The 20024-nt window shown below is 62.7% G+C and overlaps 1 protein-coding gene across 6 annotated transcripts; it reads right to left on the bottom strand.

The window, feature by feature from the left end:
* Positions 1-1031: 1031 nt before the first annotated feature.
* KLHL30 (kelch like family member 30) lies at positions 1032-16884 on the bottom strand. 6 transcript variants are annotated; one of them, XM_081491247.1, is made up of 8 exons: positions 16633-16884; positions 14049-14865; positions 12539-12674; positions 10639-10725; positions 9974-10129; positions 8178-8366; positions 7068-7213; positions 1032-5842 (listed from the first exon to the last, which is right to left on the bottom strand). In XM_081491247.1, exons 2-8 carry the CDS (start codon positions 14826-14828, stop codon positions 5591-5593), a joined length of 1746 nt encoding a protein of 581 aa, XP_081347373.1. In that variant the 5' UTR covers positions 14829-14865; positions 16633-16884; the 3' UTR covers positions 1032-5590. The 6 variants fall into 6 exon arrangements, with proteins under 6 accessions (XP_081347373.1, XP_081347370.1, XP_081347376.1 ...); XM_081491244.1 differs by having other exon boundaries at positions 8178-8402; positions 9854-10129; positions 16633-16866; XM_081491250.1 differs by having other exon boundaries at positions 14256-14865; positions 16633-16866.
* Between the last annotated feature and the right edge of the window lie 3140 nt (positions 16885-20024).

Below are 20024 nucleotides of genomic sequence, written 5' to 3'. Positions count from 1 at the left end.
TTGATGTGAATTGTTCCCTCTGATTCTGCCTCTTCTCCTGTGGGATGGAGGGGTGATGGTAGTTTTAGATTTCTTAAAGGAAAAATGCCCTTCACACCCTGAGAATGTGTTCCCCCCACCCAGGGGTCTATGTGTCTGTCCCATAGACTCACTCTATGAGACTTACAGGCAAACTAGAACTGCACAGCAATTCCATCTTTATACATGTTTGGGGGGGGGGGGTGTATCAATGGAATAAAAAAATAGAAATTCCTATAGAAATTGCAGCTTTGCTGTGGCACATATACACAATGGAATATTACTCAGCTGTTTAAAAGAATGCATTTGAATCAGTTCTAATGAGGTGGGTGAAACTGGAGCCTATTATGCAGAGTGAAGTAAGTCAGAAAGAAAAACACCAATACAGTATAATAATGCATATACACGGAATTTAGAAAGATGGTAACAGTGACCCTATATTAGTGAAGTCGCTCAGTCGTGTCCGACTCTTTGTGACCCCATGGACTGTAGCCTACCAGGCTCCTCCGTCCATGGGATTTTCCAGGCAAGAGTACTGGAGTGGCTTGCCATTTCCTTCTCTAGGGGATCTTCCCAGCCCAGGGATCGAACCCAGGTCTCCCACATTGTAGACAGACGCTTTACCGTCTGAGCCACCAGGGAAGTGAGACAGCAAAAGAGACACAGATGTAAAGAAAAGACGTTTGGACTCTGAGGGAGAGGGCGAGGGTGGGATGATGTGAGAGAACAGCACTGAAACATGTATATTACCATGTGTGAAACAGATCGCCAGTCCAGGTTCGATGCCTGAGACAGGGTGCTCAGGGCCGGTGCACTGGGACCACCCTGAGGGATGGGATGGGGAGGGAGGTGGGAGGGGGGTTCAGGATGGGGAACACATGTACAGCCATGGCTGATTCATGTCAGTGGATGGCAAAAACCACTACAATATTGTAAAGTAATTAGCCTCCAATTAAAATAAATATGTTAATTTACACACACACACAAAGAAATTGCAGCTTTACAATAAGACATGTGAGAAATACTGGTTTATATTATATGCATTCAATGAAATATATGAACTTATTCCATTGACAACCATTCAGTAGTCTTGTTACAAACCAAGGCATTTGCTCCAATATCTGTAGATGGTGTTGCTGGAAGGCCCTCAGAGAATGCAGGCGTTCTTGGGTGGCGTCTCGCTTCTGGCCCCACAGGCACATCTATTAGAAAGCCGGGCACTGGAACTTCGTAATGGCGTGTGCGTGTGCGCTGGGTGCGTGCTTCAGCATCAAGTGTTGACATTTGTGTTCTGTTTCACTTTGAGGGGAAGACTTCGAGACCGTGAGTTGCTGAGTGTGGGGTGTTTTTGTTGCTAAAACCCGCAGTCTGCTGGCAGAGAGGGGCATCTCTCCTCAGCTTGTGCAGCTCTGTGAGTGGTACCTTCATGATTCTGAACAAGCTTGTCCTTACCCAGCATCGCATTCACTTCCCATGGCCCAGCTGGTCAGCCCCCTGCGGTCGGGGGCTCACCAGGCACGCACAGCCTGGACTCGGGGCCGCGCTGGGCCCCCTGTCCCCCTGGGCATGGTCCCATCGTCACAGCCACACATTTTGCATCAAGGTCCTGCCTATTTCTGATGATGAGCTGGAAGGGTACTGAAACTACGGTTCTGTCTTTTCCCTGAGACGGGCGCCCCTTAGGAGTTTCCTGCGGGGGTCTGGCTGCAAGCGAAGCCTGGGGAAGTGCATGCAGCTGCCTCTCTTGAACCAGGGGCTGATCACAGAGCTCTCCCTTCCCTGGATGGCAGCAGGGGTGGAGTAATTAGCCTAATTACTTTACAATTACAATTAGGGGTGCAAGGCCACAGAGCAGCCACCTGGTGTGGTGGGAAAGGGGCTCCTCCTGGGCCCTGGCCCTCGCCCGAAGGCGGCCAGCCTGTCCAGGAGCTTCCGGGAGTCTCAGCCTCCTTGCCTGAGAGCTGAGGTGAATGCACGTGTGTCCTCAGGGCCTGCTGTGGATGAGGTGCGGCCACAGAGGGCTCTGCATGGAGCCGTGAGCAAGGCTGGACAGCTTGCCTTCTGGGTCATCATGTCATGTTGTCGGGGGAGGGGGCCCTCAGACCTGCCTGAAGACAGAGGCCCTGGGCTGTGGAGGCCATGACCGAGCACAGTCAGAGCCCAGGTCAGACCCAGCTGCGGGTCTGCTTGGCAAAGCTGGTCCTCACACAGCCCCCTGTGGCTTTGGAGGAGGCCCATCTCGGGGCCTTTAGATACTCGAGCCTCAGTTTGCTCCTCTGTACAACGGGCACAATGACAGCTGTCAGCCCCGAGGCCTCATCTGGAATCCCACTCGTTAGGGGTACGATGGCTGGTAACGGTCACCCCCAGAAGGGAGGCCTGCTGCCTGGGGACTACGCTTCTGGGTTGCTGGCTTGTGTTCTGTTCAGGTGAGGCTGGCTGTTCTCAGGACTGTATCTGCTGTTGGTCCCATCCTGCGCCCTGGGAAGGTGAGCTTCAGGCTCTGTCACCTTTGGCGATAGTGGGGATATGGGGGAACAGAGGGACCAGGTTTGGGTCATGTGATCCTTCGGATAGTCTTGTGATATGATTTCCAGCTCATGGTAGGGAGCCTTGGCCCTCGTGAGGCCAGCAGTGAGGACCGGAGCCGTTGCCATGTGAAAAACAGTTATTTTCCCAAGCAGTGAGCAATCCTCATGATGTAACAGGCCCGCCAGAGGACCCAAATCGAATCTGTTCCGGTGCTGAATGGCCTCTGTATGCTCTCTGGAGGTGACGACACGGCCCAGCCTCAGGGCGGGAACGTGCAGAGGGCTGGGGCCTCCAGGTGGGGCTCCCTGCGTGTTGCTGGGGGGTCACAGCTCTACAAGAGCCCCCACGGAGGGGAGGGGAGCTCAGCAAAGCGTCACACAGGCCAAGGACCACCCCCCCACAGGGCTCTGGAGGCCCCGCATGCCCCTCCCTGGCAGCAGCGTCCTGTGGGTGCAGAAAGAGGGGCAGTGTCTGCAGGCAAGGTAAGGGGTCCCAGGGCTGAGGTGCTGGACTGGCCGCAGGCGGGGGCCGGGTGGCATGCGGGGTGGCCCCCCCTACCCTGCGCTTTCAGGGCTGGTGGAAATCCAAGCCTCATTCCTGGGCCCTCAGGTCACGGCCTCGGCCCTGGCTTCCCAGCGGCCTGATGCAGCCAAGCTGTTCCCACTCGCATCTCTTCCTGCAGAGGAAGGACCTCTGCCGATGAAGTCATGGGAAGCCCAGCTCCCTTTGCCCCCAGAACCGCGGGAGCCTCAGCAGCCTGTGGAGTGGCCTCCAGCGGGGAGGCAGGCAGGCTGCCTTTGCCATCTGCCTGACATCACCCCGCTCTCAAATCACGTGGTTGCCCCCACTGCACAGATGAGGAAACTGAGGCTAAGCCTCAGGGTTGGCCCGAGGTCATGGAACTCCCAGCTGCCCTCTTCCCTCCCCAGCTCCCTTTCTGGGGTCTGCCTCTGCTCTGCTTGGCCCTGGAGACAGAGGGGTGGCGACAGCTCCCCCCCCGCTGGTGGTCCTGGGAGCCCCCCGAGCCCCCCACTGAGTCGCTTCAGCCTGCCCACACCTCGGATGCAGCCCCTCGTCAAGTTCTCCCATCACTCAACTTGAGGGGCCAGATCCAGGCACCCTGAACAGTGGTGGCTCGGGCGGTCTGGCCCCCCAAGGTGGAGGCCCAGGCCATGCAGGGGGGCATGCTCCCCCACCCCAAGTACTGAGTCCCCCTGCTGTGCAGGCGAGTGGAGCAGAAACCAGGCCTTTCCCTAGGACATTTTCAACTACGCATGTTTGATCAGAAAAAAAATGTCCAGGGTGACATGCTGAGTCTTTGAAATAGCACCTTCGCTCAGCGTCTAAAAAATATTCCAGGTGATTTTCGAGAAAGCTGTGAGGATCCCAGAGACCTCCGTCCTCGGCTTCACCCACCCCGTACACCATCTGACGGACCAGGCGTCCTGTGGGCTGGGGCTCGTGTTCCTTTGGGAACAGACCGTCAGCACGCCCCGCTCTGTCTGGGTCCTGGGACCCACTCAGCTCTCTCCGAAGAGATGGGCAGGAGGAGTCAGTCTGGGAGCAAAGTGGCCCTGGGTCTGTGGGAGCCGGAGGGACCCGGGGTCCGTTCCTCAGAACCAGTGATGCCGGGGGCCCTGCAGTCCCCGAGGGATTCTCGGAGGGCTGGCCCCAGAGAGGAAATCCAGGTCTGGAGGGTGATGGGAGCTGCCTGAGGGCTCGGCGGGTCGGCGCCAGGGATGGAGCCAGGCTGGGAGCCTGTGTCGAGGCAGGAGGGCCAGGTGAGGGTCCTCCATCGTCCCCTTGGCCACAGACACGGTGCCTTGTTCAGGACAGATGAGGAGGGGCAGGGCGCCGAACCCGCCCTGCGAGGGGCCCCAGTGCGTCTTGGGGGACTCTGGGCAGTCTCCTCGCCCAGCGGGCTGCCTGAGGGCAAGTCACCGGAGCACCCAGGACCTCTGCCCAGAAATCCCTGCTGGACATCAGCCCTTCTGCAGACCTTCCTTCTGAGGAAGCACCTTCATTTAGGTGCTGGTAGTAAAGAACCTGCCTGCCAGCACAGAAGACCTAAGAGACAAGGGTTCGATCCCTGGGTCGGGAAGATGCCCTGGAGGAGGAGATGCCAACCCACTCCAGTATTCTTGCCTGGAGGAGCCCATGGACAGAGGAGTCTAGCAGGCTACAGTCCTAGCGTCACAAAGTCGGACACAACTTAAGCAACTTAGCACACACCCCAAGAAAAGGGGGAGCCCTGGCCCTTCCTGCTCCCCTCTCTGGGCAGCCTTGCCGCCCTCTCTGCCCCCAGCCCCCCCAGCACGCGGAAGGACTCTCTCTCCCAGCCCCCACACCTCACCTCCTTCCTTGTTTCTGTGGGTGCTGCCCTCCAGCGGGGCTGACCCAGAAGGGGCAGGGCCTCCTATTTCCCCAGAAGCAGCCTTTAGAAGCCAGGTGCCAGTGTGAGCCAGGGGGCCGGGAGACCCCACCCGAGCCAGCCCCATGTGCCTGGGACCAGAGAGGGTGGGTGGCCGGCCGGGTCACACAGCTGTGAGATAGAAGCAGGCCCACCAAGGCAGGTGCTGACCCCACCTCGGGGCCCTTTGCTCTGTGCCACCCGCCCCCTGCAGCACCCTAGCTTCCTGGGCCCCCGCGGGCACCCTCGTCTGTGCAGCTCCCTCCAACCACCACCCATGGGACACACGGCCCGGAGCAGCTGGTACTCAGACAGATCACGAGTTCTCCCGATGCTCCCTGGGGCCCGGCTCCCTGCTCTGAAGTCTCAGACACCCCATGGCTGGAGCGCGGCTTCTCGCATCCTTCCAGGCATCCAGAGGCCCAGCCCTGGCCGCGCTGGTCAGCTCTGAGTTTGGAGTGGTGGTCGCGGAGACGAAGACTCTGTCCTCTGTCGTCCCTGGTGGCGTGAACCCAGCCTGGACCCAGAGGGGCCGGTGATACTGAGCCCTCAGACAAACCAGAGTGAAAGGGGGCTGTCCCCCCTGGGTGGGGGCTCCGCCGGCCTGCTCCGGGGGCACCGAGGGGTGGCTCAGAGCTCTGGGGTGGGCCCGAAGGGCTGGGTCCACTTGGAGACGTCCAGGAAGACGGCGGACGCCCCGTGGTAGAGCCAGAGGCGGGGCATGGCGCCGAGGCGGACCCAGGCGTCCCGGCCGCGGTCGTAGGCCTCCATCTCCACGCGGTAGTCCCCGGCCATACCCTGCCAGCGGCCGCCCGTGGCGTAGAGCGCGTCCCCCAGCGGCACCAGCGCCCCATTCTCATGCAGGCTGTGCAGGGGCTGCACCTGCGGACGGTCTGCCCTCAGGGTGGGGGGCACCCCGCCCCACCCCCCATCCAGCGTGCCCCCACCTGCCTCCTGGGACATCAGCCCTGCCCCCGGCTGCCCCCGGGGGACCCCTGAGACTCTCCCTTCAGGGGGAGACCCCGCTGCTCCGGGGATAACGTTCCCAGCTGCCCCTTGCTCTCTGGGTTTGCCCACTTCTGAACCTGCGGGGTTGAAGGGGGCCCTGGCCTCGGTCCCAGGGTGCAGGCTGGGTCTCTGACTCTCTGTCTCTCTCGAGGACACGGTGTGGCCTCTGCCCTGACAGACACCCCGGGGGACCCATCTCTCTGCTCTCGACTTGGCCCAGGGCCTCAGGAGTTCCCTGGATGGGGGCTGCGGGCTGAGGGCACACAGCTTTCTCCAGGCCAGGGGGAGAGAGGTGTGGGCCCTTCCTGAAGAGCCTGGGAGGGTAGGAAGGGGGAGGCCCCCCAGGGGGAGACGGGAACGGGGGGCAAACCTCCAGGCCTGCGGAGGACAACGTCCAGCTCCGCAGCTGGGACCCCAGCCCAGAGCCAGGCGGCGGGCCGGGACAGCCCCGGGTGACGGGACCCAGGGACGGAGCCTGGCAGGGCTGGCCTGCACCTGCTGAGCTGCTGTCATGGGGGCCTCCGGTCAGCTGAGCGCTGACGCCAGGGGACAGCTGCGGTCAGCGGATCACAGAGGCCCCGCTGTCGCCCGGCTGGCCCGGCTAGCAGAGGCCGCCACAGGCCCTGGGCACTGTCCCACCTCCTTCTCGGGAAGAAACACGGCGAGGGGCCACAGCTCTGGGGCCCCCTGCCCTGGGGTGATGGAGGAGCAGGCAGTAGCAGGAATGGGGGTGAGGGTGCGGGGCCAAGGGCTGGCTCCTTGCCCCTGAAGCGGCTCAAGAACCCCCCCTCCCTGGCTTGATCACCCCCAGGGGCGGGGGCCTCACTCCCTCGCGGGCCTGGCCCACACCAGGAAGGAGGTGCTCTCTGAGTCCACCGGTCCCTGAGCGCCCTGGCCGAGCCTGGTTTTGCCCCCTTGAGCAGGAGGACAGGTTTCTCCATGTGCTGGGGACAGAGCATCCGCAGTGACCAGCGGCCCCAGGTCCTCGGGAAGGGGGCGCTCTGGGCCCTTGCGTCTCCAGGCCCCGTGCCCTGTCCCCTGCCCCAGCGGGGACCACAGCCCAGGCCTGCTCTCTCTGGGTGGGGGGGGCGTGGCTCACCTTCTGCCACAGGTTGGCCCCAGGGTCGTACACGTAGACCTTCTTGGTGTTGTCCCCCACCAGGTAGAGCGCCCCATGCAGGGCGGCGCAGCGCGGCGAGGACAGGTACTTGGGGAGGAAGGGCGAGGCGATCACACTCCAGGCGTCTGCGGACACATGCCCGCTCGTGTCACCAGGGAGGCCCTCCCTGAGCCTGCCGGCCGTGCCGTGCAGGGGGTCGCCCTGCTGAGCCCCACTCCTGCTCGGAGGGGGGCAGGGTCCCCGGGAGCCTCATCCTCGGGTCCTCAGGAGGGGCTGTGAGGCATCCAGAGGCCTTGGTCTGGCGGCCACGCCACCAGGGACCTCTGCCTCCATCCTGCTGGCCCCTCAGTCCGGTACCTGGGGCCTCCAGCTGACCTGGGCCTGGTCCACCTCCTGTGGGATCCTCAGCCCCACCATCCAGAGGATGGACCAGAGGGGCTGCCCCGAGGGAGAGAGAGAGAGAGCTGGCTCCTTCCCCCTGAAACAGCTTAAGACTCCCCCCAGCTTGATTACCCCCAGGGGCAGGGGACTCACTCCCTCTCGACTTGCTCCCTCTCGGGCCTGGCCCAAGCCAGGAAGGAGGTGGCTTGTGCGAGCCCTGTATCATTGGGCTGGGGCCCACACCCCAACCCGGACCCTGGAGCCCGAGCTGGTGCCCGCCGGCCTCGGGAGTCCAGGCCCGCTACCCCTCCCCACGAGGCCGGCTCCAGGCAGATCCAGCAGCTAGACAGGTTCAGGACCTGGGGCAGGGCTCCCTGGTCCCCTGCCCCCCACGCTGCACTGTGCCCCCAGCCTCCACACCTCTAGACTGTGGGGGGGCTCTGGCTCTGTGCTGGTGACTCCTGTGGGCCCCTGCCTTCCTCCACTGCCCCGTCCATCGCTGGGGGTGGGGCGTGGCCCTTTGTAAGAGGCCTGCGGCTGCCCATGCCCTGCCCCCCTTAGCCGCACGTATCCCCGGGGCCCCCACCCATCCAGTCGCTGAGACGGGGTCACGGCCTCGCAGAGGGGCCCTGCGGCCACCTGTGCCCTGACCCCTGGGTCCCGCCGGTGCCCCCGGCCCTGCCGCCTGCCCACCCCGCCCCCGCCGACCTGTGACCGGGTTGTAGCACTGCAGAGCCAGGGCGTTGTACTTGCAGGCGCTGGACCCCACCAGGTAGAGCCGGCCCCCGCAGCCGGCCGCGGAGAAGTTGCTGACGTACTTGAGGGCTGGGCGGATGGGCGTCCAGCTGTCCGTGAAGGGGTCATAGCTCTCCACCTCCACCACGTCCAGAGTGGTGCCTGCCAGGCCAAGGGGTGGGGTCAGGGCTGCGGGGGCTAGGACGAGGAAGGGTCCTGGAAACGCAGGGTCTGCGGCTCTGCAGAGGCCCGAGGGGGGCAAGGGCAGGGGGAGGTGGGCACAGCCTGGAGAGGCAGCTGCATGTGTGTGTGGTCCGTGGCTTCAGTCGTGCCCGACTCTCTGCGACCCCACGGACTACAGCCCACTAGGCTCCCCTGTTCATGGGGTTTTCCAGGCAAGAGTACTCAAGTGAGTTGCCATGCCCTCCTCCGGGGGATATTTCCAACCCAGGGATCAAACCTGCATCTCCTGCCTTGCAGGCAGATTCTTTACCCACCGAGCCACCTGAAAAGAAGCCCTGAGAGGCAGGTGACTTGCCCTGTTTTACAGAGAAGGAAGCAGAGCTCAGAGAGGGGAAGTGTCTGCCCAAGGTCACTCACCGAGAAGCGGCATGGGAGTGGGCTCCTGGACCAGGGATGCCCGACTCCAGAGTGGGTGATGGGGCCTCCCAGTGAGGCCCAGCCGCTCTGAGCCCTTCAGAGCCCGGGGTGCTTGGAGAGATGCCCGTGGGGGTCCCAGGAGGCCGCCACCCCCAGGCCCTTCACATGGTGGAGGCCCTTCCTGGGATGGAGAAAGTCATTCTTGGGGGGACTTTTAGGCAGCCCCTTACCCAGCCCTTCCCAGGTGGCCCTCGTGGAAGAGAATCCACCTGCCAATGGAAAGAGATGTGGGCTCGATCCCCGGGTCGGAAAGATCCCCTGGAGGACGGCATGGCAACCCACTCCAGTATTCTTGCCTGGAGAATCCCATGGACAGAGGAGCCTGGCGGGCTACAGTCTGTGGGGGTTGCAGAGTCGGACACGACCGAGCGCTTTAGCACACACGCACGTTCCCGGCCCTGGACAGCCTGGGTGAGACGGTGACGCAGACCCGCCGTGGCTGGGAGCCCACCTGGAGCCCAGCTCGGGCTCTGAGAGCCCAGGGCCCCAAGCTGCCTGGTGCCCCTGTGTGAGCCCTCTGTCCTCGGGTGGGGGACACAGCAGCCACCGAGGGAAAGGGGGGGTCGCCGGGACAGGTGGGGCTCCGGGGAATGGCCCCAGGGCTGGCTATCACCTCCGGAGGCCGTGGGACACTCTTGCTCAGCCACCCGCTGCGTCTCTCTCTATTCATCTAACCATCAGCGTCCCCGGAGCAACTCCTTGCTGCACCTCTGGGGTGCGGGGGGGATACGGTGGGCCCTGAGCTCAGGCTGGGGGTGTGTGGGGGCAAGGTGACAGCAAAAGGATGCCCCGTGGGTCCCCTCTCCCTGGGGACATCACCAAGGAGGTAACCCCGAGCTGAGGGCCGAGCCCTGGGTCCTGGGATGAGCATGGCCATCCCCACCAGCAGCTGAGGGCCCCCTGGGGTCTCTGATTCCTTGTCCTGTTCTCGGCGTCCCAGAGAACATGGAAGCAGCCTGGAGCCAGGCCCCTAGACTCCTGCCCGGGGCCGGGGGGCCCAGGTGTGGGCGGCGGGGGGCGGGCGGGGGCCGGAGGTGTGGGGAGGGGGTGTGGCCCAGGTGTGGGCGGCGAGGGGCGGGGGGGGGGGTGCCGCGGGGAGGGGGCCTTACCGCCAACCGCGTAGATCTCCCCATTGAGCGCGGCGCTGGAGTGGTTGGTGCGGGCCTTCAGCATGGGCGCCACGGGCCTCCAGGCGGCCTCCTTCAGGGGAAAGCACCAGGCCTGCGTGGTGGACCAGGTGTCCGTCCTGGAGCCCCGAGAGCCCCCTGCGGGAGAGGTTCTGTCCACGTGGGCGCCCACTGGCCTGGGGCCTCCAGGCTGGCAGGGGCTGAGAACCAGGGCTCCCGCCCCCTCCCCGGAGCCAGGCCTCCGTCCTGCGGGACACTGGGCAGGGGTGGTGACCGCGGTGGCACGGTCTAGCCCTGTGACCTGCAGAGACCCCTCCACACCCCATAAACAAGTGGGACAAGGTCTCAAGCCTCCATTAGCGGAAGCTTTTTTCTCAACCAAACCTCCCAAGGCTCCCCACAACTTCTAAGATATAAGAGCAAAGGGACGCCCTCCCACCACGCTTCCTCTTGGGGAGACCCTGCCTGCAGGACACAGCCCATAATGCTCCCCTGTGCCCGCGTGTGGACCCGTGGACCTGACATTTCCTTGTTTCGATAGGATGGAAAGGTCTGGAAGAGTCTTGACCAAACGGTCAGCGATCGGGGCATGGCATTCAGAGCTCAGCTCAGCCACGGGGCTCAGGACAGGGGCCACGCCCGCCCACCTGTCACGTAGATGTCGTTGTTGAGTGCCGCCAGCGAGAAGCCCCACTTGTGGTGGTCGGGGAAGTCCGGGAGGGCCATCCACCGCTCTGGCGGAAGACACGGGGGGAGTGTCACGGTGGCTGGGCTCACTGTGGGGGCCCCCCTCCCTGCCCATTGCCTCTTCCATTTGAGGAGGACAGAAATGTCCCCTCACCAATGATGGCAGAGGCTGGACTCAGCTGGGCACAGAGGTGGGGAAGGACACCCAGTGGCGTGGATTCAAAGTGGCCCCGGCGGCCCCGGGTGCCCCAGGCTTGGCTCCAGGGGGTCCCTGGCTCCCCATCCCGCCCCCGGAGCCCGGCACCCTGGGTGTGCAGAGACGGGGTCCAGGCTCCAGGGGCCGGCTCTCACCTTGACCTGCAGCCGATCCCGCTGACCCAAATCAGCTCCCACCCCAATCAGACGGAGGATGGGTTAAGGGCCCTGATCGCCAGCTACAGGTGGGTCATAACACAAGCGTCTTTCATTCACTCGCTTCTCATCTTTTCATTCATCCCGAGCACCTTCTGGGCCCATGGGCAGCGGGGAGGGAACCAGATGCGGCCGTGTACCTGGCAGAGTGGGTCCCCACCCCCACTCCCCTGCACCAGTGCCGTGGCCTCGGATGAACCCCAGCCTCAGTTTCCTCATCTGTAGAAAGGGGCTAATTTCTCTCCCGGTAGGTGGGGACTACAGGAGATGAGTCTGTCACATGGCAGCTGCCCAGCTGACGGTGGTTGTAAGAATTATTGTCCCTAAGATGAGACACAGAGTAACGTGCCCACGTGGGACCTGCCTTCACGAAGCTACAAGATCAAGAGATGACTTTGAAAAAAGCCAAAATGAGCAATAAAAATGGAATGCTTAGTCCTCCACATGGACACATCGTGGGTGTCTGTGGAGGCAGCGGGGGAGACCAGGCCTCTGGATGTCCCGGGAGGACTCTCGTTTACTGTTTACAACCACACGGTGGTTTTCAGGACACGCGGAACCCCCGCTGGGCAGGGACTGCGTGTTCCCCTGACTCATGTCTGTGTCACCCCAGGGTGGGGACTGCCCAGCGGTCACCAGGCCTTTGCCTGCCAGCGGCCCTGCTGCCCCCCCTCGGGGTCTCAGGGACAGCTGCTCCCAGCTCATCTGCTGACGTCAGCCCCCAAATCCCCCCCGTCAGCCCCTGACCTGGGACAGCTGGCCGCCGGCTTCCTGGAGCCCGCCAGCCGCTGACGCCACGGGGTGGTGGCCGCCCGCCCAGCGGCCCCAGGACGGCGGCCAGCGAACCAATGCTTTCCAGAGAACTTCCTGGGGCTGGCGTGGTGCCCCCCCCACCAGAGCCCTGCTGCCCTCTCACCCCTCCTTTCTGGTGGGGGTGACCTGTGAGGGGGCTTCTGGGCAGGAGAGGTGGGCCTGCCCCCCCAACCCACTGACTCCTCATCACAAAGGCCATTTCACAGATGAGGGAACTGAGGCTCAAGGAGGCGAAGTGACCTGCTCCAAGGCTGGAATCGGGGCCCGACTGGGTCGACCCTGATCCTGAGCTGTCATGTCCCAGGCTGTCTGCATCCCCAGTTCCCTGTGCTCCCCCGGGACCAAGACCCCATTAGGCACACAGAGCAAGAGTGCCAAGGGGAAGCAGCTGCCAGCTGTCCCTCCCACCCGGGCCAGCGGCCACTTTCCCACCCAGGCAATCTGGGCAGGGGGACACTTTCCCAGGCCCCAGCGCGTAGAACCCCAGAGTTAGGGCTGCGGCTGGAGGCACAGGGCTCCACAGTGCCCCTCACGGTCCGCCCCCCACCCTTGCTGGGGCCCGGGCTCCTCTGCCTGCCCCCCATCAAGGACGGAGGATGCCCTGCATCAGGGATGTGGGGCCCGCAGGGTACTCACTGGCCTTGGTGTGGTAGAAGGCGAAGTTCCCAGCCTGGGGGGTGAGCTCCTCAGCCCCTTCCTCCTCTTCCTCCAGCGCCCGCCCGCCCACCACCACCAGGACCTCCTCCAGCTTCTGTGGGAGGGCCAGCAGCGCCTGTGGGGCCAGGGTGCTGGGGTCAGGGGACAGGCCCTGTCCTCCGGCAGAGGGGCCCCGGCGCTGGCAGGCCTCCGTGCTATCTTCTGAGGCTGGCGGTGGCCTGGGCATTTGGGAGTCGCTGTGGGTCCACAGTGTGGCCCTGCGTCAGTGCACAAGCGTGTGGTGGGGTGAGCTGCAGCGTGTGCGTGCCTGTGTGTGCTTGTGCATGAGTGTGCATGCATACACGTCCACATGCCACGGCTGCCATGGGCTAGTGACGGCAAGTGCTCAGAACCTGGACAGGTGGGAGCCGGGTCCTCATGGGCCTGAGCGTGAGGCCTGCTCCCTCCCAGCCACTCCCCTGTTCCCGCCCCACTGTGCAGAGGTGTCTCTGCACCGCCTTTGGAACCAAGCCCCAGACCCTGTCCCCAGCCCCCCAGGTAGGCTCCCCTTCACCCGGGAGCCCAGCTCCCCTGTGCCAGCTGGAATGGCCACCTGGGATGGCTCTGGGTGGCAGGAAAGGCTGGAACGTTTCTAGCTGGGTGAGAGCTCCCTGGATCCTAGAGTCTCACTGCCTCTCTGACCTGCCCTCACATGTCCAGACCTCCCACCACCAGCACGTACAGGGTGACCACCTTGTGGGCGGGTAGCTGGTGGCCGCACCCTGTACCTGGCAGGCTGGGGGTGCCTGGCCACAGAGTGGCCAGTATTTGCCACCACACACCCTACCCCTGGCCTGAGCCACGTCTTTGTCCCCAGAGTTGGCTCCTAAGAGGTCCTTCTGAGCAAGGCCCTGAGCCGGCTGCCTGGGAGCAGACAGACTTCAGCTCCTTATCTGTCACACCCTGGTCGGTCACTTCATTAAGGACCTGCCCTCTCACCAGGCCCACCGCCAGCCCAGATAGGAAATTGCAGCCCATAAACGCTTGAGCAGCTTCGTAAGGGCAGGTGGTGGCCGGCTGCCACGCCTGTCCGTGCTCCTCGTCTCTGTACAAGCTGTGTGCTCTTCCTGGCTTATTTCCCCCTGCCGGGCTCCTATCTTTCCTCTAAAGCCCAGCTCAGATGCTGCCTCCTCCAGGCGGCTCTCCCTGACTGCCTGCCCCTCTGAGAACACCCGAAGTCCAGCACTGGCCTTTCTCATGCTGCCTTGGATGTGTTTCCAGGGAGTTTCCCCGCCAAGCTGTGGGCTGGGGGTGACCACTTCTGGGTCCCCTGTGCTCACGGGCAGGAAGTGGCACACACAGGGGTGCAGTACCTACTTGGGAGGTGAACCGAGCCCAGGGACGTGGAGTTGCAGGCTGGGGACACCTCGTGGATGCCCACTTCACCCCGTCTGTCCCCATGTGGGTGGGGTCTCGGGGCTCCTCTCCCTGCTCCCCGCCCGTCACTCACCCCCTTGTGGCCCTGGGCCAGGGCCTCCCGACAGGCCTCCGACTCCCGTATCAGCGGCTCCGAGGCCAGCAGCTGCTGCACGTGGGGCCTGGGCACGGCGTCCAGGTGCACCAGGCCGAGCAGCTTGGGCAGGTGGGTGGCCCGGACCTGGGGGTCGTGGCGCACCCAGCGCAGCAGGGCCTCCAGCCGGCTCTGCTCTGGCTGTACCTGCAGTAGGTCACTGGCCAGGCAGGCGGCCAGCCGCTCCTGGGACAGCTGCAGAAACTCATCCTCCCGGGCCACGGCCTCGAAGTTCTCCCGCAGGAAGGCCCAGGCCTTGGCGGCCACGCCCAGCAGCCCCTGCTGTTCCCCAAACTCACAGATGCCCAGGCAGTTGGTGGCGTCGAGCTGCTGCTGCAGGTAGCGGCCGCAGACCTTCTGCACGGCGGGGAAGTGCAGGCGCGCAGCCGTGCGGGTCAGCGCCTCCACGTTGCCCTGGGTGACGGTCAGCCGGCCCGTGTACACGAAGTCCACCAGCTGTGCCACCACAGCGGGCTCCACATCGTGCAGCTCCACACGTGCCAAGAAGCTCTCTGCGAAGTCGCCCGCGAACATGGCATGGAAGTAGGGGCTGCTCAGTGCCAGGAGCCCGCGGTGGCATGGCAGCTCCCGGCCGCCCACCAGCAGCGTGACATCCACCAGCTTGGGCTGGGAGCGCAGCCGCTGCAGGCCGTCCAGCATGTCCTGGGCGTGCGAGGGCAGGTGGAAGTCCAGGTTGTCCACGTTCCGCACCATGACCATGAGGTTCACCTACTCACGGGCGTCCGTGCGCGGGCTCCTGGGAAGAAGAGCCAGAGGGTTAGCCAGGGGGACAGTCTCGTCGGCCCGAGTCACCTGTCGGGCTGACCATTGGTCCAAGCATCAACCACGTGTGAAGTGCTTCACCCAGCCTCTCACCCTAAGCCAGCCCCAAGGCCCTGGGAGGCGGAGGCATTGTCTTTGCCAGGTGAGGCGGTTGAGGCTCAGAGGCTAGGCAATCGGGGCAGGACCGGCCAGCAAGAGAACCAAGCCTTAGCCCCTCTCCGCACCTCTGGACTGTGCGGAACAGACCCCCTGGGGCACGGGGGTCCTTGCCACCCCCAACTCTCCAAGTGGCCTCCTCTGCACCCAGATCCCCCCTTGCTGGGAAGGGCATCTGCATCTGAATAGTTTCGGCCCCATGGGTCCTTGCTGGCCCATGGTTACGTGGAACTTGGAACTTCGGCTGCCATGACCTTGCTGGGTGACCTTGAGTGAGCCACGCCCCTCTCTGGTCCCAGCCTTGTCATCTGCAGACTGAGAAGCTGGGAGTGAAAGGGCCAGGGGATCAGCCATGCCCTCACGGTGCCCCCGACGGACCAGGCATCCTGGATTTTGCACAAACACTCATCATTCAGCCCTCATGTGAACCCCGCCAGCCGGTTGCTGTTCCCGTCCCTTTAAAGGTGGGGAAACAGAGGCAAAAAGAGGCTCAAGTCCCTTGCCCAAGACCACACAGCTCTGGGGTCCCGGGCCCCCAGGCCCCCAGTTACATGTCGCTGGATGTAGGTTGGTAAAGACAAGCAACCAAAAGAGAGCCATCTCAGTTTGAATCGCCTGATCCAGCAAATGCACTTCTGGGCTGATTTAATTATGCGCATATTTCCTTAAGATCTTCTGATATTTTTGTCTTAAGAAAGCTGCCCCAGAGAAAAGAAAGTTCTGCACAGCTGGTCTTCCCCCGAGTGCCACACAGCAAGAAGCTGCACCCTGAGACGCTGTGGGCCACCAGGGGGCGCCTTAGCAGCCAACACAGCGAAGGCCAGTGCGAAATGCCGGGTCCGCCCAGTGCCATGGAAATGACAAAGCCCCTTAAGGAGAACTGTGCACTGTGGATGCCCCGGGGCAGCTGTGCCGGTGGCGGGAGCTTGAGCAGGGAGGCGCACAGAGAACCCACCTAGAGGCCCAAGAACCTGCCTGGGCTCTGCTGGGTCAGGATGGGTGCAGGGCCCTGGCGGCCGTCTAGCCTGCCTCACCCCCTCCCCGCAAGGCCCTCTGGCCTGGGTGAAGGCAGCGCGTTCCTCCCAGGGGAGTGCAGGAGATTAGCCAGGCGGCCCCCGGCCCAGGCACCCGGGGGCCAGTGGACGGGGGCACCTGGCACCTTCCCGGGAGGCCTCAGGTCATCTGCTGACACCTGCCGCCCGGCATCCTCGCCGGGGGCCGAGGCTTCCGGGGGGCTCAGAGCCCCCCTCCCAGTGCCTGCCAGACCGGGAGTGAGGAGGGCAGAGTGGGCAGGACAACAAAGGGCCTCAGTCCATCTCTGGCTGGGGCTGGACTCCGCGGCCCTGGCTGCAGGCAGAGGTGTGGTTCAGCTTGCCCCCCGCTTTTCCAGAAGGACCTGGAGGGAAGCAAGCCTGCTGAGGCCCCACCCCCAGCCCCCCAGGGCTTGGTCTAGGCCATGTGCGGGTCTCTCACTAAAGCACCCAGGGCTGGGATCTCCAGGCACACCGGGCTGTCCATTAGAAGCCCCCCGCGCTGGTCCCAGCCCTGGTCCTCCCCTCCCCCTTCCGGCTGCCCCCAATCCTACCTCTCGGTGGGCGCCTAGACCTCTTGGCAGAATGCAGGCTGGAGAACACGACTGCCCAGCTGGCCAAGGGGCATGGAGGACCCGCTGGGATATGACGGGGCCGGGTTGGGCTGGGCCGGGCTGGCAGCCACATGGGGACAGAAGGGTATTTTTAGCCTCTGTCAGCATCGCGCTGGGGGTGGGGGGTGGCTGGTGGGAGGAGAGAGGTGACAGCTCCTCTCGTCTGTCCTCTCTGAATGACCATGCTGGCCTGGAGCCTCCTGTGACCCCTGGGCCAGGACAGACGGCAGGAAGCACCCAGGGGAGGGGCATGTCTGGGTTTACCCCTCCCAGGGGTGTTTGCTCCCTCACTTCTGTTTTTCTTCATTGGCAAGAGGGGCACAGTAAAGCCTGAGCTGGGGACTCAGGGGCCACACGGAGCCCCTAGTGCAGGGCCAGGGCGTCATAAGGACCCGACATGTACCAGCTTTCCTAGGGTTATGACAGGGACCCGCGTGGCCTCTTATTCTCCGTCAAGTGGGCAAAAGTGACCATTGTGAAGAAATGGGGGTTGCTTGGCAAAGACTTTTAAAACCTGGGGTCCCTGGTGCTGGGGAGTCTTGGTGGTAAAGGAGGTGCTCAGAGAGGTACCGTCCAGGCTGGTGACAGGGGTGTACAGTCCCGAGCCTCTGCCCGCTGGTATCACCGCCTTGGCCTTGGGCCTCCCCTGCTGTCTCTGTTAGTTGTGATGCCCAAGAAGGCTAAGAAACGGGATGGTCTAAAAATACAGCCACGGAGGCTCGTGGTCTCCTGGGAGGCCTGTGTTCACGGCAGTCACAGGGGAACTCCTGACGTCTGGATCTCTGCAGGTTCTGGAGTCACAGGCCCTGACCGAGTCTGGGGTTGAGCCCGAGGGCCTGAAGGGCATCTCTTATGCCAGGGGTCAGAGGGAAATTCCCAGCCCCAGGCCTTCAGGTACCAGGGAGGCCAGCTGGGGGCCTCTACCTGTCAGCCCTCCTTCTTGTACCCACTTGGGCCCCACCAGCACAACCAGTTTCTAGGTGTGCTGGGACGAGGAGTCAGGTGGCCAAGGCTGACCGGCCTTCCAAAGCCCACTGGGGACTGGCTGGTGCTCTTGCGGGGCAGAGAAGCCTGGGGGCGCCAGGGTGACAGACCCCACTCCTGGCAAGGTAAGGGAATTTCCCCAGGGTGTCCGGGTGTCAGGACAGCTCGGGTTTGGGACAGCTGTCTCCTCCCTGGCACACGGCGGCCGGCCCGGCTTCCTGCTAGGGCGCTGGCTGTGAGCCGGCCCCAGTCTCGGCTCTCATGTGAGACTGTGGTCATCACACAGACACTGCAGGGACCGCCTCCCCGACCACACGTTCGCTGGGCCTCCCACACGCTGCTCACTCACAGGTATCCTGAGTCCACGCTTCCCTCCCCAGCCCAGTCCAGCCCAGTCATAGCCCAGCTCAGCCCAGCTCAGTCATAGCCCAGTTTAGCCCAGCCCCGGCCAGCCCAGCTCAGCTTAGCTCAGCCCAGTCCAGACCAGTCATAGCCCAGTTCAGTCCAGCCCTGTTCAGCCCAGATCAGCCCAGTCCAGCCCAGTCCAGCCCAGTCATATCCCAGTTCAGTCCAGCCCAGCCCAGCTCAGTCCAGTCCAGCCCAGTCATATCCCAGTTCAGTCCAGCCCACCTCAGCCCAGTCCAGCCCAGTCATAGCCCAGTTCAGTCCAGCCCAGTCCAGCCCAGTCCAGCCCAGTCATATCCCAGTTCAGTCCAGCCCAGTCATAGCCCAGTTCAGTCCAGCCCAGCTCAGCCCAGTCCAGCCCAGTCATAGCCCAGTTCAGTCCAGCCCAGTCCAGCCCAGTCCAGCCCAGTCATATCCCAGTTCAGTCCAGCCCAGCTCAGCCCAGTACAGCCTAGTCATAGCCCGGTTCAGTCCAGCCCAGTTCAGCCCAGCTCAGCCCAGCCCAGTCCAGCCCAGTCATAGCCCAGTTCAGTCCAGCCCAGCTCAGCCCAGTCCAGCCCAGTCATATCCCAGTTCAGCCCAGCCCAGCCCAGTCATAGCCCAGCCCAGCCCAAGGTCCTGCCCTTCCCCAGAGTCCCAGGACTTTCCCCGAGCCTTCCTTAGCATCAGCCTTGCTCCCGGGGGCCTCATGGATGTCTCCAGCTCTTGCTGTGTCCAGAGCCATCCTGGAGAAGGCGTTGGAGGGGGAACAGAGACATTGATTTTGCCTCCCAACCCCAGCCCCTACTTTGTTTGCAGGCAGAACACGAAGGGTTAATGCACCCCTGACTTGGGCCAGAGGAGACAGGACAGGCGATGCTGATGACAGACCAGGGTCACAGGCAGCTCCTCCCCCCACCCCCACCCCCACCCCGCCTTGTGTACAGCACTGGGCGCCAAGAATGGACGCCCTATGGGGACCCAACGCCTCGGATGACAGGTCAGTTTGGGAAACTCGAAACCAGGGGCTCAACAGATCCTCATGGTCGGATTGCTCCCCAGTGGGGCAATTTTTAAAAATACACTGCTTGTTTCCTTTTATGATGATAAAAACAACACATATTCACGGTGGGAGATTCGGAAAACACAGAAAGAGGTAAAACAGAAAACTGGTAGAAGACAATCCCCGAGCACACGGGTGTTAGAATGACTGTGGGGTGCCCTGTGTTCTTTTATCGTGATACTCTGTGGCGAGTGTTTCTGATGTGATGAGTCTTTGAACCATGTGATTTTTAATTCCATCATGATGGGGACACATCACGCTTTAAGAAGGTGGAAGTGATGCCCAGTCACTTCCAGTAATGGACGTGCAGGTTGTGAGCCAGTGGACCGTGATGACTAGTGCAGCGTCACCTCTGCGCCTTCCCCTGGAACAGGTTTGGAGTGTGAGATGACCGCAGTAAAGCGCACGATCGTCTTTATAGCCCGACGCATGGACAGAGGGTCGTCCAGCTCGGGTGACCGAGGCACTTACCAGCAGGAGGTAAGACTGCCCCCTACGCTCAGCCTGGCCCCGTCACGCTGTGAGGTCCTGCGCAACCAGACCCGCCCACGCCTTCAGCGGGTGTTTCCCGGATTTACTTGCTCACAGTATCTCTTATTCCATCTGGGATTTATTTGGGGCATGGGGTGCCGTAAGGTCATACATTTTCTTCCCCAAATAGTCCCCAACACTCTCAGTGCTATTATTAACAATCCCTTCTTTCCCCCATGGATTTGCTGCAGCACCTCTATTACAAAAGGGCAACATTTTCTGTGTGAAGTGTCTCTTCTGCTGATTTGAATGACCATATTCTAGGGTCAGAACAACCTTAGTTCCATCAGTGGACTATTCCTCTATAATTATGATCTCTTCGTACATGAAATGTAAGCCTCTTCGTCACTCTTCTATTTAAAATCTTCTA

The sequence above is a fragment of the Giraffa tippelskirchi genome, chromosome 5 (genome assembly GCF_054371585.1).
Source record: "Giraffa tippelskirchi isolate mGirTip1 chromosome 5, T2T-mGirTip1v1.2.pri, whole genome shotgun sequence".
In the NCBI taxonomy this organism is placed as follows: domain Eukaryota; kingdom Metazoa; phylum Chordata; class Mammalia; order Artiodactyla; family Giraffidae; genus Giraffa; species Giraffa tippelskirchi.
This window is presented reverse-complemented; position numbering and strand designations above follow the sequence as displayed.

Bases quoted from the DNA above. Each gene is read 5' to 3' on its own strand.
- KLHL30 (XM_081491244.1), bottom strand. From the start codon at position 14,828: ATGGTCATGGTGCGGAACGTGGACAACCTGGACTTCCACCTGCCCTCG. The intron at 10,726-12,538 runs GTGAGTACCCTG...GTCTTCCGCCAG, and splicing joins CTTCTACCACACCAAGGCCA to AGCGGTGGATGGCCCTCCCG. The intron at 8,403-9,853 runs GCCCCGGGCAGG...TCCTCGTCCTAG, and splicing joins GCCCACACCTGGGCCCCCCG to CCCCCGCAGCCCTGACCCCA.